We start from the raw sequence: 16,847 nt of genomic DNA, 5'->3' as shown, positions 1-16,847 counted from the left end.
TGCTTCCTCAAAGCTGTTGGTTGCTCTGTGCATAATCCAGACCTGTCATTCTCTTGTGAGGAGTCTTTGCTGTGTGGACACAAAAGTCTGTCCCTGGAGGAAACAAATTGTAACATTTTAAAGGCAGTGTTCAGTCTCATAAGGATCAGATTTAGCACATGCTAAATTATCTGCGATGCTTAAAAGCAGACATGTATTATCCTGCCTAAGTGATTACTAGAACAGGGGTGGAGTAGCTAAATCTGTACTAATTGCCCTATCCAGGGAAGCAGGAATGCCAAAGTGTTTGTATCATCCACACTTGATGCAAACCTAATATATAATCAGTCTTAACCCATCATACATGCCCATGTCTCTGGGCATGTAGGTTGTCAAGTGATAAACGCTTCAAAAGCAGCACAGGGGAAATGCTGCAAGGTGACAACTTCCCTTGTCCTTTCTGGCCTAGCAGTGTGGGACCATTTGGCAAGACAAGGACAATAACCTTGGGGTGATGCACCTTGAGGTGCTATATCAAATTGTTCAGACTTCTTTAGAGAGAGAGTAAATACCAGTGGTCAGTAGATGTGATGTCACAGCACAGGGCAAACACCAGAGCCCTGAGCACAACGTCCTGGCATAGGTGTCTTAAATGCTCTACAGCATTCTTCCTCATGCCTGCTGGCCATGCTCCCACCAACAGAGCCTACGGACAGGGAGACAGCATTAATTAAAACAGTGAGGGAATGGTGGTCCTATTCCAGTTAAGGACTGGGATGAGTGGAACCGACATGAGGGCTTGCAAAATTTTCAACACCTCGAGGAAAGCTGAGAGGATGCCCAAAACAGCCTTCCCGTCCCAGCACTGTATCCCACAGCCTCCAGCTACTGGGCTGCCTCACCTGCTCGTAGAGAAGCTTTCTGTGCTCCGGGAGGGAGGGAGTTGCTGCTTCCCATCGACGCAGATCCGTGTCTTTTGGGCAAAATGTGTTTTTGCATGGGGGGGATCATGGAGGCTAGAGATGGAGCATCCCTGTCTAGCCCTAGTGCCACCCCACAGGCATGGGGTGGAGAGAAACGACAGGGAAAGGAGGCGAGAAAAAGAGGGGGAGTTGAATGGGGGACAGGACAGTGGGAAGCATAAAGGAGTACAGAAAGAAGGAAGAAAGCGTGAAAAAAAAAAAAAAAAAAGGAGGAGAAAAGGGGAGGAGAGTTGAAAACAAGGGGGAAGGCAGGTCCGGGCGGGGGAGAGCGAGAGGACCGGACAGTCGAGGAGAAGCGGAGCAGCTTGTCGAGAGACGGGACGGGACGAACGGGACGGACGGGACGGGACGGGACCGGACCCAGCGCCGCGGGCCCATGCGCCTCCTGGCCACCGGCGCTTGGCCGCCCTCCTGGCCACGGCCCGGCCAGAAGCGGCACCGCGGGTCGGCCCCAACCATGGTACAACTATGCTACCATTCAGAATATTAAGTGTAATGCGCGGATTAGCTGAATGTCATCACTGCCGTCCCCATGCTCGGTGCTCATCTGGCGGGCGCCAGGCCCGCAACCCCGCCCGAGACGGGGCAGCCTCCCCCTGGCCCCCGGCGAGCCCCCGGGCATCCCTCGAGGCTCCCCTCGGGCTTCCCTTGGCCGCCGCCGGCCCCTGCGCGCCGCGGAGCCGGTCCGGCTCCGGCTCCGGGTCCCCCCCCGCCCGCAACCGAGGGAGGCGCTGGGCAGCGCTGGGGGGGGGGGGCTTCGGGGGGCGGGGGGGGGGCGGACAAGGGTCTTAGCGGGACAGGGAGCCGGGCAGCACGGCCGGGTATGGGCGGCCCTCCGGCCGGTCCCGACCCCGCTCCGCCGCTGCTTTGCCGGGCTCCTGGCAGCAGCGCTTCTGCACAGCGACCCGATCCTTTTTAGAAAAGAAAACCTTTTCCATGCAGACGTTCATGGAGATGGGTCCTCGGCCATCGGTCTTCTGTGTCAGGCAAAGCCGAGACAAAGGAGGTTTGAGATTGTTTTTTTCCACAGGTGCCTTGATCCCATAGGCATCAGGTGGAAATGCAACCTGTAGGCCACTTGTAAAAAGCCTCCTCCATTTAAGACCTTTATACCTTCAAAACCAAACGTGCGTTGGACAGCTTGTGTGTCCTGAAGCTGCAAAACAGACACAGAGTCTGTATCTGAACTTCCAGATGCAGTGAGGTTAGAAGGGTGGGGAAGCCCTAGTCCTTCAAGGTTAATGAAAGAGTTGAATGTAAATCTTCACCACAAAAGGGCAGGAGATGGTGGAGGCAGATGTTTGGTTCAAGTCCATCTTTAGTCAATGCAGAAGCTTTCTGCAAGGGGGAGTCTCTGACTTGTGAAACTTGAAGACAGATCTGTTAACTGAAAACAGCTGGTTGCTTTTTGATGCTGTTGCTAGCCAGCTCCTAATTATTTTCATTTAAACAAAGAGCTTTACTTCTTCCTGGCTCATCTGCTCTTTTTAATTGTAGAGAAATCAAAATAAAGCAGGCTTTGACAGTAGCATAGTTTCCTAGAACAAACTACAACACAGATAAAACCCATCCCATATGCTTGTGGTCATGCAAATTTGAGATCAGAAGGTAACCATCCCAGTGGCATGCTTCTCTAGTCCCCCAGCTATCTATCAGTCCTCCCAGTCCTGAAGGGTTGGTTGTAGATCTGCCTGTTGGTCTCCATGGAGGAAGGAAGAGTGGGCTATATACAACACTAAACCCGAACTGTGAACAGCTGTGCACAGGAGCAACTCCACCCATATCTCCACTTGAAGTAACTGGGGTTGTCCCACAGAAACACAACCATGCTGAAACTGCTCACCACATGTAAGGACCAAGCAGTGACTGTAAGGCCTTTGCCACTGTTCCAGCACAGACAGAGGGGATAGCCCTGGAATAAACAAGTTTCTGGCTGCTAGAAGTATAGTTTGGTACTCCTGACAGTGCTGTGAAAATGTTTTGCTATGTGATATGGCAGACAGCAAAGTCCAGACCTAGCTGATTCTTGGAATTGAACTGGTCTAAGCAGAAGTGGACAATTTGCAAAATAGTAGGATTTTTTAAAACAGAGCTTAGTCAGCAGTCACCTTTCCTGACTCCCCACAGGCTAGTGAGACATGCAGGTGGAGGGTATCAAAGAAGCAAACAGCTAAAAGGTTGGGATGGGGGCAGCTAAGTGAGCTGCTTGAGAAAAGCAGAGACATGTTTGATGATTAAGCACACTGCAAAGGAATCCTCAAATCTTTGACTCACTCTCCTCCCCCTTTCTATAAATAGTTTCCCTTTCCAAGCAGAAACAAAACAAAAACTCTTGTGGTGAGCTCCACCTGAGCAGCTACATCATGCTATATTGGGAAGGCAGGAGAAGGAAAACAGTGATTCCTCATTTGAAACAGCAATCCGAAATCTAGAAATTCAGTGCTCTGTTGGCACACAAGCCTGCTCTCAAGTTGTGGAGAAGTCTCCTATTTTTGGCAAGGAGCCCATTACAAGGGTAATCCTCATGTTGAAACTGATCCAGTGCCTGCTAAGGACAGGAGGAATATATCCACTAGTGCCTGGGAGTCCTGAAGAGGGTTTTCCTTTCCACATAAGAGGTATACGAACTCTTTCCTCCTAAATCCACCACTGTTCCTGCTTCAGTGGCAGTGGGAGGATTAAGTCAAATGGATACTGTTTTTCTGTTTTATATAAAGCATCACCTGACCCTGTTCAACATGAGCTGATATCATGGTAAAAGCATCAGGGGATTTCCAAAACTCTCCCCATTGCTGCACTTGTGCAACTGCACCAATAGCAGCCACAGAAGGAAGATAAGGAGATGGGGGTCCCACTGATCAGACAACATGAAGGATGCAAAATTTGATATGTGCTTATAAAAAGGCATGTCCCCAGAGGAAAAGTAGAAGCCTTAGATATAAAATACCGATGTTTGTACGAGTGTAAACAGCTAGAAGGGGGTCAGAGACTCCACATACAATGCTGCTTTATCTTCTTACAGAGGTTTCCATCATCACTGTATCTGACTTCCTCTGTATTTTCTCTTGGGTACTTTTTGGCACTATGTTCCACCTAGTTTCAAATTAAACAATGATTCTTTTGCCTTTTATTTTGGGACTCTATTTCACAATTACTCCTAGCCAGCTTTTTCAAACCAGAAGTTCACATGTCAGGAAAATGACATAATTGTTTTTCTTTACAGTTTTCATGACATGTTCATAATTTCAGTGGAAAAAGGTCTGTGTTTTTCATTTCCCCAAACCATAATTTTATAAATGATTTATTAAACATTTATTGCCTAAGGACTCCAAAAAGTGTTGAAATTCTAAACTTACTCCTTATTTACTAAGCAGCACAACCTTCAAAATTTAATCTTATTTTCATGGCAAAGGCAGCCATTTATGGGCTTCACATCTGCCAGTGAAGAACTAAGGTCAGGTAACTCCAGCGAGTAGTAATGGAAGTTTCGTACCTAGAAAGTTTTTGGTGGGATTCAACCTTAATTTTAAATTTCAGCATTGTGTTCTACTTGTCTGCTTTCTACAATCCAAAATGACCTCTTTCTTTGACATTTGCATGAATTGCAGACAGAAACATGAAGGAGAGAAAATTTTGTCAATAATCTCAGCCATGCTTAGCAGTAGTTTCCTAAAGAGATTTTTAAAAAAACCTAAACCATACTTTATACAACTTATTTTCTCCTTCATAAATAAAAAAATAATGTCTACTTAGAAAATACACACTCTTCAGTAGAGCTTTCTATTGAAATGACACAAAAATAATTATTATACTATTTATTTTCAGAGAGTTCTCAAACAGTTGTAATATAACTAATTTAATGGATTTACTTTAAGTAAGGTGATACAATTCACTGCTTCATTTCACAGCTTCACTGGGGCCATAAAACCAGTATCTCTGCCTCCAGCACTCCTTCAGAAATAGAATGGAAATACTTTACTTGCTTATTTTGAAGATAAATATGTGTTTGTGTTTCAGGAGCTGATGTCAGACAAGAGTTTCTGCCAAAACGCACATCCCCTTTGTTAAAATGTCGCTTGCTGATGTGCTAGAAAAGTGTCCAAAAATGAAAATATCATTCTCTCAGAGTTGAAATTCTCATCAGTATTTGAGTACAGTACAGTATTCACATAACAGGAAGCTTAATGTTCACAGTTTGGAGGACATTTCATGCTTTGCAGAGTACATTGCAGGGAGTGCTTGCTCACTGCTGAAATGCGGTTCTCTCTCTAGTGGATGCCCTCAGACTGGTAGATTACACATTACAAATCACGTAGGGAACACATTGCCACAATACACCATTGGTCAAAAATAGATCAGTCTGATATGACTAATAAGGACATTCTTGATGTACATTAGCAAGGAAATAAAATGAGTGTTGATTCCCATGGCTCAGAAAAGCTGTCCAGTATAAATCGGTTAGGTCAGGAAAGGAAAATCTTCCTCTAATGAACAGCTATGGACACTTCTTTCAACCTTCACCTGTTGCTAGAAGTAAAACAAGAGGCAAACAATTGGTCTAAGTGAGGTTCATGATGGAGAACATTAAAGACAAGAATCAGAAATTAATGGAACAATGAAATAATCATTTGTCCCAATATGATCTCATGTCATATTTTATCATGCAAATAATGTCAGATTAACTTGAATTGTAGTCAGAAGGACTAATCTGACAGATTTAACCCAGGTTTCAAATGACCATTTAATTATGACAAGGAGAATATTACTTAAAACAGAGGACGTGGGGAACTGTAGCATATAGGGGGTTCAGTGGTCTTTCAGTGACCATCTGTGGAACAGTATGATGTAAGTTTTGGACTAATGATGTCTAAAAGAAGTAGATGGAAGCATGCATGTTGAAATTGTGACCTTGTCAAATCAGCAAAAGACAAAGATAGCATGTAGGAAAAACTGAGGACGGAGTACACAGGAATGGAGCAGAAGTTAGTAAAGCAAAGTCACGTACTTGAGGATTAGTAAGAATTTCTTTGATACATTAGAGACTGAACCACAAATGACAAAGAAGAGAAAACATGCAAGTATGCTATTTATTTATAAACTGACTTATAATCACATGCGGAAGTGTCATGAAAAAAGTACAACATAATTCTAGGATATAGCAGGCAAGGTATATCCCAGTCAAATCTGAGAAATACTGTGAGTATTCCACAGGACACTGGAAAACTTCATTCCAGACACTGACTATAATTGCAGTCAATTACATTAAAAAACTTAAAATTATTACAATCAACCCCAAAATTTAAACTGTAACCAATGTAGAGAAGGGCTGCTAAGGTGAATAGGGAAATGAAGACACTGCTTACTATAAGAGACTAACAGAGCTTGGCTTCTTCAGCTCAACAAAGTGAAGGAAGGCTGAGACACCAGATAATTGCTTTCTATATAGAGTCAGGAAGTAAGCTGAGAGAAGAAAACACTGTTTCAACTTAAAGTTGGCACAGGAACAAATGGGCACAAACTGGCTATTGAAGCCATTCTTGTGGGTCCCTTCCAAGTCAGTATATTCTGTGATTCTGTGATTTAGCCTGGAAGCCCTAAGAAGGATGCAAGTTGTCAGAAGAGCTGGTCATGGAACAGCTTTCCAAAAGCCATTCTTGGCTCTTTCTCCAAGCGAGTTTTAGATCAACATTTGTTCAGGCTGATGAAAGATTGCATGGAGTTGATCCTATGACGGCAGCAAGGTCTCCACATGAACCCTGCATTACTGACTAGCAACAGCAAGAATACTAGAGCAGACTCTCTGAAGGAGGGCCTCATACTACCTTTAATATTCACAGAGGAGCAGATGATTTCAAGTTATACAAGCTCATTAAATTGCTGCACACTAAACAGATTCGATCAGTTTATCTGCTGTGGGCTTGCACACTGGGGCAGATTATGGTGCTGTTGTGCCAGTATGGAGGATTCTCATCATCTTTTCTTTTCTTTACAGATGTTTGTGAGGCTTTAAATGTGACAGTCTCTCCTGGACCAACAGTGCGATACTTTGAGGGAGATAATGCTACTCTTTACTGCCACATTTCTCAAAAGAGAAAGACAGACAATTTGTTGGCTGTGCGGTGGGTCTTCGCTGCATCACCTACCCAGGAGCATCTGATGATCAAAATGACCAAGTTTGGATCTGTCCAGTATTATGGAAATTATACTCATCATTTCCACAAGCAAAGACTTCATCTTCTTAAGGAGAAACATGGAACTATGTACAAATTTCTTATTTTAAGTCTCCAGCAAACAGATCAAGGACGTTATATATGTAAAGTCCAGGAAATAGGCAAACACAGGAATAAGTGGACAGCATGGTCAAATGGCACAGCAGCTACTGAAATAAGAGGTGAGAGACTACGGATTTCAAGTCTATAATTTTTTCTTGTCCTGTGATCCCTTTTTTTCTTGCAAGTTCATCCATAAGACATTTGAACTTATGTTATTTTAAAGTGTAATCTGTGGGTATGATAAGAAAACCTAATGCTCAACTTCTTTACTTATTACAATTTAAACATTATTCAACCCATAATAAAATGTAAAGAAGTGAGAAGATTGGTAGAAGACAGTCTATTTCCATTGCCTTTTATCAGAATAGCAGTAATTAAAACTCCTTTCCATTCAGCTACAGGTCTCTGGTGGGTTTACCTTGGCTGGACACCGGGTGCCCACCAAGCCACTCTATCACTCCCCTCCTCAGCAGGACAGGAAGGAGAGAAAATAAGATGGAAAAAAACCATTCACAGGTCGAGAGAAAAGCAGTTTAATAAAGCAAAAGCAAAGGCCATGCACAGAAGCACAGGAAAACAAAAAGAATTTCCCATCAGCAGGTGATGTCCAGAAACTTCCCAGGAAGCAGGGCTTCAGCATGCATAGTGGTTGCTCCAGAAGACGAATGCCACAATAATGACTGCCCTCCTCCCCATCCCTTCTTAGCTTTTATTACTGAGCAGACATCACATGGTAGGGAATACCTCTTTGATCAGTTTGGGTCAGCTGTCCTGGCCATTGTTATTTAAATACAAAGAGACAGAAATAGGAGAGAAATTAACTTGTTTTCTGAAGAATATGCAGTGAGTCTGTCAGAAATAGAAGCATTATATTTTAGATCTATGTTTTGCCTCTCTTGCTGTTTCCCTTGCTCTTAGTTCTAGTCTAGCAGCAGTTAGTAAGTAGCATACTAGAAGTGCTACTCACTTCTGTACTATTGTTTATACCACTTGTAGCCAGAAAGCAGAGCTAGAGAAGCATTGACCAGCCTACTGGTATTGAACTTCGGATAAAATGACCAGCAATGAGTGATGGATGTGAACCAAGTTGAAAATGATCCATCTTTTTGGGATGGATCAGCTCAAATCTTATGTCACCACACCCACACTTTTAGAGACAGGTGAAACTGGATTTAGAGAACAGACTCCAGCCATTAGTGTTAGCTGGCAAACTACCCCTCACTTGTGGCTTTATAAACAGAAAAGTTGATTTCCCAAAGGGTCAGCTCTAGAGATAATGCCAGAAAGCAGTTAAGAGTGTTTTCTCATTCGCTGAATAAGTTCTTAAGTGCCTATAGTGAAACATATGGATTTGTCAGGAGTGCTTGGAAAGGGAATGGCATGTTCCAAGTAAGTGGCAGCAGAAGAAAAGCAATATAAAATGGGGTGTAATACCTCTTATCACAAAAAGCTACTCTGCATCCTTCATAGCTTCTCAGGCCATTGCTAATGTAGAAACATCTCATTGCTCTTCATAGCTAAAGTGTGGGGTTTGGATCAATTTAGTCATTGCAAAGAAGGAAATTTGTAACTTTTCAGTCCAGTCCTTAAATATTACTTTGCCTCCAATTTCTAGTATGAATTATGAATACATAATCAGGGTAGGGATTTGAGGCTCATGACTTCATCATTTTCACATTGTCTTCTCAGCTGTAGTACTTCTCTCTGCTTCAAATGTGACCCAAAGCAGAGCAGGAAGCCTGAGTCAAGGGAGAAGGCTGGCCAACCTGTAAACTACACTGACAGTATGCCCTGTCAGGCATTTATTCTAATTCTAAATCCAAATTAAAGATACCAAATGCTATTGGAAAAATGACATATCTTTAAATGCCATAGCAACTGTTTTACTGCTTAAAGCCACTTTACTGGAAACAAAGGACTGTCTTTACTAGCATTCTGCTAATGCACTCTCAGTGTACAGAACTTGCTACACTTAGGAGGGAAGGCAAGTCTTTTCCAAGTAGTGATAAAGTTTCCAATTTTCCCAACAGGGAAAAGGCTTTTCAAGGAAATTTTATTCCAAACACATTTTGTATTTTATATTATGATCAGTTATACTTTTTATTGCAAAGGGATTTACTTATATTACAGTTAGATCCAGGATGCAACAAAAGGAGCAATACAAATTGCCTGAAGCATTTGGATACTTAAATTGTACTGCTTGTGCTTTATCAAATAAGGTAACAGTGTTCCAACACATCACAGTTACTGTGTTGCCTAACATTTTGTTCCAGTTAATATGTCTGCAGTTACCCCCAAATTCAAAATAGTATCTTTATGCTAAAGCGCCAGGCAAATTTCTCGAGACTTTGTGCATCAAGTGGATGTAGAAATAGCATAATCCCTTTTCTTTTTAGTTCACACAGGAAGAGGAGGTCACTGTGCAAGACAGAAATTTCCAGAGAGAAAAGAGTCATTCTGCTTCTTCAAAATGTAACTTGCTCTGGAAGCAAGCTGATAGCTGGATCTGTTGTATCTACTGCTATTAATTTATATTGAGATTTTGTTATTTGCTAGCAAGTTTGCAGGCATAAATTTGTGTAGGCCATTAAGAAGTTGCTAATATATTTTGTCGAAACACATAAATTTATACAAATACACATACTGGAGTTGTGGAAAAATAATTGAGTTACAGGCTATAGTTCCTTAATGTCTAATGATGGTAGTTAAAAGTTTAGCTACGTATCTGGCTTCTACTTTAGGGGCAGAAAAGAAGCCTCACTGATGGAGATGCAGTCAACTACAATGACTTTGCAGTGTTTTCAGTAGGTCCAGCTGAAATTTGAACTGTTGCAGTTTGCCCCTTTAGGTGTGGGGAATACAAGACATCGAATAGGATTTATAAAAAGGCTATTGTTAAATCTTGTCAGTAAACCCAGGAGAAATCCATGTGCTGATGTTGCCAAGAAGTGTTTCCTACTTCAGCCTCTTCGGCCTCAGCAACATCTCCTATCTAAGCTGAGGCGAACCTTTCCCCCTCCCCTCATCCTCTTATCAAAGGCATAGTTTCCTTTCCTGGGCTTGTGTGGTCAATGTTAGCCTAACACCAAGTTAGTGGTCTTCATCATAGTACAGAATGCACCAGAAAACAGTTTATTTGAGACGAAAAATAATAATAAAAAAGGAGACATCAGAAAAATGTTCTCCCACTCCCTTCCTATTGGAAAATTCAAAATAGTCAGTAGCCTTCTCAGAACAATATACAGTACCTCCAAACCATCATTTATAATCAGGTAATTCCTCATGGTACTGCACATCTCATAGGAAGAGCAATACATATTCCAAATGGTTTACAATCCAAGAGAAGAGACTACTCCTGTTGGGGAGAAAAACATAGAAAATTAGACAGTCCAACTATAATCTTATTGTCATGGACAACAGAAACAAGTAGAGATGATCACAACAATCTGTCTTGTTGGGAAGTTTATGTGTCAGAATTTGCCACAGAAGAAAGTCTGAGTTCTGTTAAATATTAGTTTTATGTGACATTTTCTAACAGTAAAAATGTGGTAAAATGTAGGAATGCAAGATTTTTTTCCTCAAAATGAACAAACCCCCTTTTTTTCCAGGGAAGTTATTCAGAAATACTTGCCAAAAATCTACACATGTGATGCTTCCATGAAACAAATCATTAGATTTGTTAAAATATTCAGGATGAGCTTCCCATCACAACTGAACAGATTTCATTAGTCCTAAAAGTTTTATATCCACTGAGTTAGCCCTACACCTCACATCCCTGCAGGGCACTCCTTAATGAATTCCCTTTCCAGTAAGATACTAGTTCTTTAATAACTTACCACATGAAACTCTTGAGAAGTTCAGACCTCACTGGCAAGCTGGAGGATATCACTAGACTTCCATTGTATTGCAGCGACTGCTAGCAGAAGAAAAACCATGGATTAACATAAGTGACATAATCTAATCTAATGTCATAAAAAATATCAGCATGCATAAACAATCTGGCTGAGGAGAGCAGAGAGGGTTTTGAACACTGATCCAGCATTCAGAACATTTGTATTCTAGTGCTAGGCTGTACAACTGTTTTGATATTGATAGTCATCCATCCTCCTGAAAGAGAGAGGACGATTCTGTGCAAACTTGACAGCTATTTTCCCTCTTAATTGAGCTAGAACATTGTCATTCGGTCAGCCCTTTTTCTAGGCTATAAAGGTGAGCTGGTACAACTTGTGGGCATGCAATCTTTATTCTCAGGAAAAAACTGCCATATACAGGCAGGGGAATTATGCTGGCTGAGAACTTGAGCTGTTCTGCACTCAATGGTGAATGGCCATTGATACAGCAATGACAGAGCATTTTGTATTAAAGATGTTCAGCCTACTCTGTTCCTACATCTGAGCCAACAACACTGAGTGTAAGTAGATGTGTTCTGCTTTACAGCTCAGGTATGCAATTTCTGAAGCATTTGGACAGTTTCAAAAAGCCCATGCATGCATGGGTGCATTTTTTCAGATAGGCAGGTATCATAGCCATGTATCTTTAAAAGGCACAGCATGGAAGCTGACTTTTGAGGAAAGTAAAAAGAAAAAGAACTTTTGAGCAGTGCTCTTACTTTGGGTCTCTCACTGTGTTATTTGGGTGCTGTTGTAGGAATTGCAGAGCAGTTCAACCTGCTAAGGGACATCCACAAGAGCTTTGGAGGGAAGGCAAGTTGGGCAAGATCAGGGCCTACAGAGTCAGTCCTGAAGCTGGTGAAATGCTATCACAGAATCACAGAATCATATAATGGGTTTGGTTGGAAGGTATCACAATGGGCCATGTGGTCCAACTTCACTGCTCAAGCAGCGTCATCCTAGAACACATCGCACAGGATTTTGTCCAGCCAGTTCTTTAATATCTCCTGTGAGGGAGACTCCACAACCTCTCTCTGCAATCTGTTCCAGTGCTCAGTCACCTGCACAGTGAAGTTCTTCCTCATATTCAGGTGGAACATCCTGTGCATCAGTTTCTACCTGTTGCCTCTTGTCCTATTGCTTGGTGCCACTGATTGGAGCCTGGCTCTATCCTTTTGGAACCCTCCCTGCAGATACTTACAGACATTGACAAGGTCCCCTCTCAGATCTCTTCTTGAGGCTGAACAGGCCCAGGCCCCTCAGCCTTTCCTTGTGGGAGAGATGCTCCAGTCCTTCAACCATCTTTGTTGCCCTCTGCTGGGGCAACAAACCCACTCCATGAGCTCCATGTCTCATGTACTGAGGAGCCCAGAACTGGACACAGCACTGCATTGATTCATGGTGTTTTTCTTCCCTGGGTGCAGGACCCTGAATTTGCCTTTCTTAAATTTAAGACGGTTGGAGACCTGTCGAGGTCCTGTGCAGCACTCGGGGGTATCAGCCACTTCTCTCAGCTTTGTGTCATCAGCATGTTGGTGGAGTTTACTTCAGTGCCAAACATTCCTAGAACAACTTCCATGTTTTTCCAAAAGAGCTGTGCCTGATGTGGCTGGCTCCCAGTCAGTTCTCGGGAAGTCTTCAGATCTATGTCCTTCAGTAAAGTTACTGTTCTTCCCATTATTTTTTTAACTTAACTTCTAAGGCTTAGAAATACACTACAGTGTTAAAACTTCTTATTTGTAATTGTAAAGGAAAATAAATTCTTATTCTCTTGAGCGTAAGTTGTTCATCTCCTCTCTCAGAATTAGTATGGTTCAGTCCAGAAACACAAACTGCAACCCTAGAGGTACGAGTTCTGAGTAGCAGAAACACAGAGGCAGAATAAAACCAGCTACATACGGCATTAATGGCAGCTTTTCCCCTGGAGTACTCAGATCAACCCTGCAAAGCCATTACAGACCTTACAAGCACATCACCACTCTATTCCAAGGCCTAGGCTCTTCTAATGCATATTTCAATTCTCTTTCTATTCTTCACTGCAATTAACTTTTGATTGAAGAGTCACACACTGTATCTTTCCCAGAATAAGAGGACAACAGGGAGGCAGTCTCAAGCCGTATGGCTCTTGTGGAGTGTGTCAAGCCATATAAGATTTGCTGGAACACGTCTATAATGCTGTTGTGTAAATTGTTTCGTTGAAAGGTAATTATCCTGTGAGATAAAGCAATCTTGAGATCTTGATGCTGAAGTCTAAAGCAGAATACATTTACTTCAAGAAATCCAAACTTTTTATGCCACACAATTTTTTCAAATCTTGTTGCTTTTTTTTTTCAGTGATTTCATCAAAATCTTCTGATCATCCCATTTTCAAGACAAATCATGAAGCTTGGAAATTTTTTGAAGGTAAAGATACATCTAACTGCTACTGCTTCTATACACAGTGCTAGTTTTGTCCAATGCTACAGGACAACTGAAGTGCTCCAAATCAGGACCAATTTTGCTAGTTTCTGTGCAAACCCGAGCCTTGCCTGAGAATCCATCCCCCAGAGTGCAGGTGTGCTGGACAAAAGAGAATGGAAGAGTTCAGTTTCTCATGTATCTGTTATGGTCAATGGGAATTTCACAGAATATTCCAAGCTGGAAGGAAGCCACAAGGATCATTGAGTCCAACTTAAATGAATGGCCTATACAGGGATCAAACCTACAACCTAACCTTGGTGTTGTCAGCACCACGCTCTAACCAGCTGAGCTCATCTCAGGGTCAGCAGCCTATGCCTGGCTAATCACACAACGCAAATGCAGACCCTTATTCAGGAAGGTGTTCAGCATGTCTGCAGAGGTACCATGTACTCTACACTTCTACTGGCCTTAGAAACTGCTCAGAAGGCATGCTTTACACTGCAAGAGCAGCTTGAAGTTCCCTTGAGTTTCAAGGCAAGCAATATTTTCTGTTTAGATTAGTGGACAACTGTTCCAAGAGTCTGTAATCCAGAATTTGCATGCAGTTAGGATTCCCTCCTCCTCCCCCCCACAATCCAGAGCACTAGTGAAGTGCCAGCACAGCACTTACAACTGCTGTGCTTCCTGCCAGGCAGGAGTGCTCGCTTGTAGGATGACCCTGATTCTGTGGAGAGCCTTGCTTTTTAAACCATAATTTATAAACTATATTGTTGCACTGCGTAAGAGGAATGAAACACAGAACTCCAGGTCAGGGGTACAGTTCCAGCAATGCTATTTTCTGCAAGAACACTTGACCTCTGAGACTTAGTTTCCTCTCTGTGAAGCAGGAAAAAAGCCAATATTCCCCCCTAAGGACATTTCAAGACATTAATGGGTAGAGCATCCTTAAAGTACTCTAAAAAGAGTTCTAGTAAAAGCAGAAATAAGTAATTAAAGATTTCTTCTCTTTCTGAACAAAATACTTCATCTTGATCTGCCATAGTACAACTCCTGTCAGCTCCACTGGGAATGTGATACAGCACCTGAATGAAAGCCATAAAGGGAGACTGAGGCTGTAATTTTAAAAAGGGAAAAAAAAACATACAAAAATTTCAAGCCAGTGTTGCCAGCAGAAAAAAGCAACTGCAGATCTTCTTGCTTCTTCCCCAGCCACTCAGCATTCCTCCACTGCCACTTTTCATGTTTTATTGTTTGGGTGTTTGGGTTTTTTCTTTTTTTTGTTTAAAAAAAAAAAAAGGTACAGCTGTTTGAACTGGGAAATAATCCAACTGAAGTCCTTTTGGTTTTCGGGTTGCCATTCAAAAAAAAAAAAAAAAAAAGAAAAGCAACAACCCAAACCAGTTCATTGCTTGCTCCTGAAAGTCAGATCTCATAGGTGTAGTTACGCCTATTTGCATTTATGGAGATTTCAAACAAATTTTAAACTAAGCAGGATATTGTAGGAAAGTTTCAAGTGAGTTAAACTATTTCTGAACTCTAATCCTACATCTTTAGGACCAGTGTCTATTTAGATCTTGTAAATGTAAATTTTTTCTATCCTGTCATCATGAAGAGTACAGCTGTAACACTGACTGTCATCTGTGCTTGGTTTTCAGACCTGTATGTGTATGCAGTGTTTGTGTGTTCCATAGGAATCATCAGTGTCCTCCTTTTTACACTTGTCATTCTCTGTCAGTCGCTTCTGAACAAGAGGAGATCCACAGGTGAGTGAGATGTCATTTTTGATGACTGCAAAGCCCTTATCAAAAAGTGGGGCGGGGGGTGGGGGAGAAGAGAATGCAGAAGAAGCAGGAAAAATAAATATTTCCTTGGCTTGATTGTAATTTAAAAAACCAAAATGGTAGGAAAAAATTCTGCCAACCAAACTAGAACAAAGTAATTTTCCTCCCTTTGAATAGCTATTTCACTTTAATTTTTTTCAAAAATCTTTCACCTTTGCACAAATGTAAGTTGAAGGTTGTTGGAACTTCTTTCAAAGCAGACCAAGTGCTGTATCATTAAGTTGCATTCTGACCAGAATCTAACATTTTGCATGAGTCACATTTCTGCACATGTGTAGAGGGGTTTCAAAGCAGTCTTGCTCTATTCTGTTTTATTCTCTCTTCCTGAGTAGCTGTCAATATTCTTGGGAATATGAGGGTTTTGATCAGTACACCCTCATTCGTAGCCTTTTTTGAAACTAAGGTATCATTTCAATATTCAAGTCTGCTTTTTCATAATAATCTTTCAAGGTCAAGGATTATTGTCTCATTCTTCTCTTCCTCAGAGAGGGTTTCTCAAAGAGGATGCATCTACATCCAAGCAGTCCTGTTGTAAACAAAAGTGCTGTTTCTGATCTGTGGAGTAGTCTGTGCAGGCTTTACCTTCATTTTGGTTCAAAAGTGGTTTGTTTGGAGACCTCACACAAGCTTCAAGGATGAGACACCAGCATGCTTAGCAGCCACCATGTTAAAGGAGAGCATAGGGACTACCTCTGAACAGAAGGTTTCAGAAGGAGCTGGGTTAGTGATTTGTCTTGTTAATGACAGGAGAGAATCATGACTTTGGTGCCTCTGCAGCACTACGCACATACCACAAAGGAATGAGTGACTCAGATATACAAATGAGAAGACATGTAAACCAAAAATAGATGTATAGAGAAGCCTTTGCCTGACCACAGACACATTTCAGCCTGTGGCTGCATCTTCCTGGTAATGCGCTTAGTAGAGTAACTCTGATTCTAACTGAACCCAACAACTCTGCTTGCCAAGAGGAAGGAGCAAGATCGATGTTATTCTTCCTACCCTGTTAAGTGATGACAAAGGCTTTGTGCCAGGGGAGTACCCACACTTAAGTATGTTGGTCATGGTGAGTCACTCTGAAGCCACAAGCACTAGACTGATGCATCCTAGTTTTTCTTTAGCAGACCCAATTCTTGGGTTAGAATTCTTGCTTCTGTTTCTGTCGGCTGACATCGGTGTAAGCATACAAGCAGCTTGGAGGAAATGCCTCTTTACATTGAACCAACACCAGTCAAATATAGAAATAATATACAATGTAGAATAAGCGTGTACAACAGATAAAAAGTAATTTATTCTGGACTACTAAAACTTTCTTCGTTACACTAATATCTGAATAATTGCAGGCTTCACCAAATTTTTATTTAGGTGTTGAATATTATTCAGTAAACACTGGCAGCATTAAATTTACAGATTCAATGAAAATATTGCAGAAGAAAATTTAGCCAGTCATACACAGTTACAAGATTTTCAGGCAAGTTGTTC

General features: G+C 41.9%; 1 protein-coding gene across 1 annotated transcript in view; it reads left to right on the top strand.

Annotated features, from left to right (window-relative positions):
* Positions 1–1,910: 1,910 nt before the first annotated feature.
* The window catches only part of VSTM4 (V-set and transmembrane domain containing 4), a 34,465-nt gene continuing 19,528 nt past the window's right edge, over positions 1,911–16,847 (top strand). The window contains exons 1-4 of the mRNA XM_018068868.2: positions 1,911–1,968; positions 6,955–7,353; positions 13,459–13,527; positions 15,180–15,287. Of these exons, the coding sequence (XP_017924357.2) occupies positions 1,911–1,968; positions 6,955–7,353; positions 13,459–13,527; positions 15,180–15,287 (634 nt within the window). The remainder of the gene's footprint in view (positions 1,969–6,954; positions 7,354–13,458; positions 13,528–15,179; positions 15,288–16,847) is intronic.

This window comes from Manacus vitellinus, unplaced genomic scaffold (genome assembly GCF_001715985.3).
Source record: "Manacus vitellinus isolate BGI_N305 unplaced genomic scaffold, ASM171598v3 scaffold_15_pilon, whole genome shotgun sequence".
Taxonomy (NCBI): Eukaryota; Metazoa; Chordata; class Aves; order Passeriformes; family Pipridae; genus Manacus; species Manacus vitellinus.
This window is presented reverse-complemented; position numbering and strand designations above follow the sequence as displayed.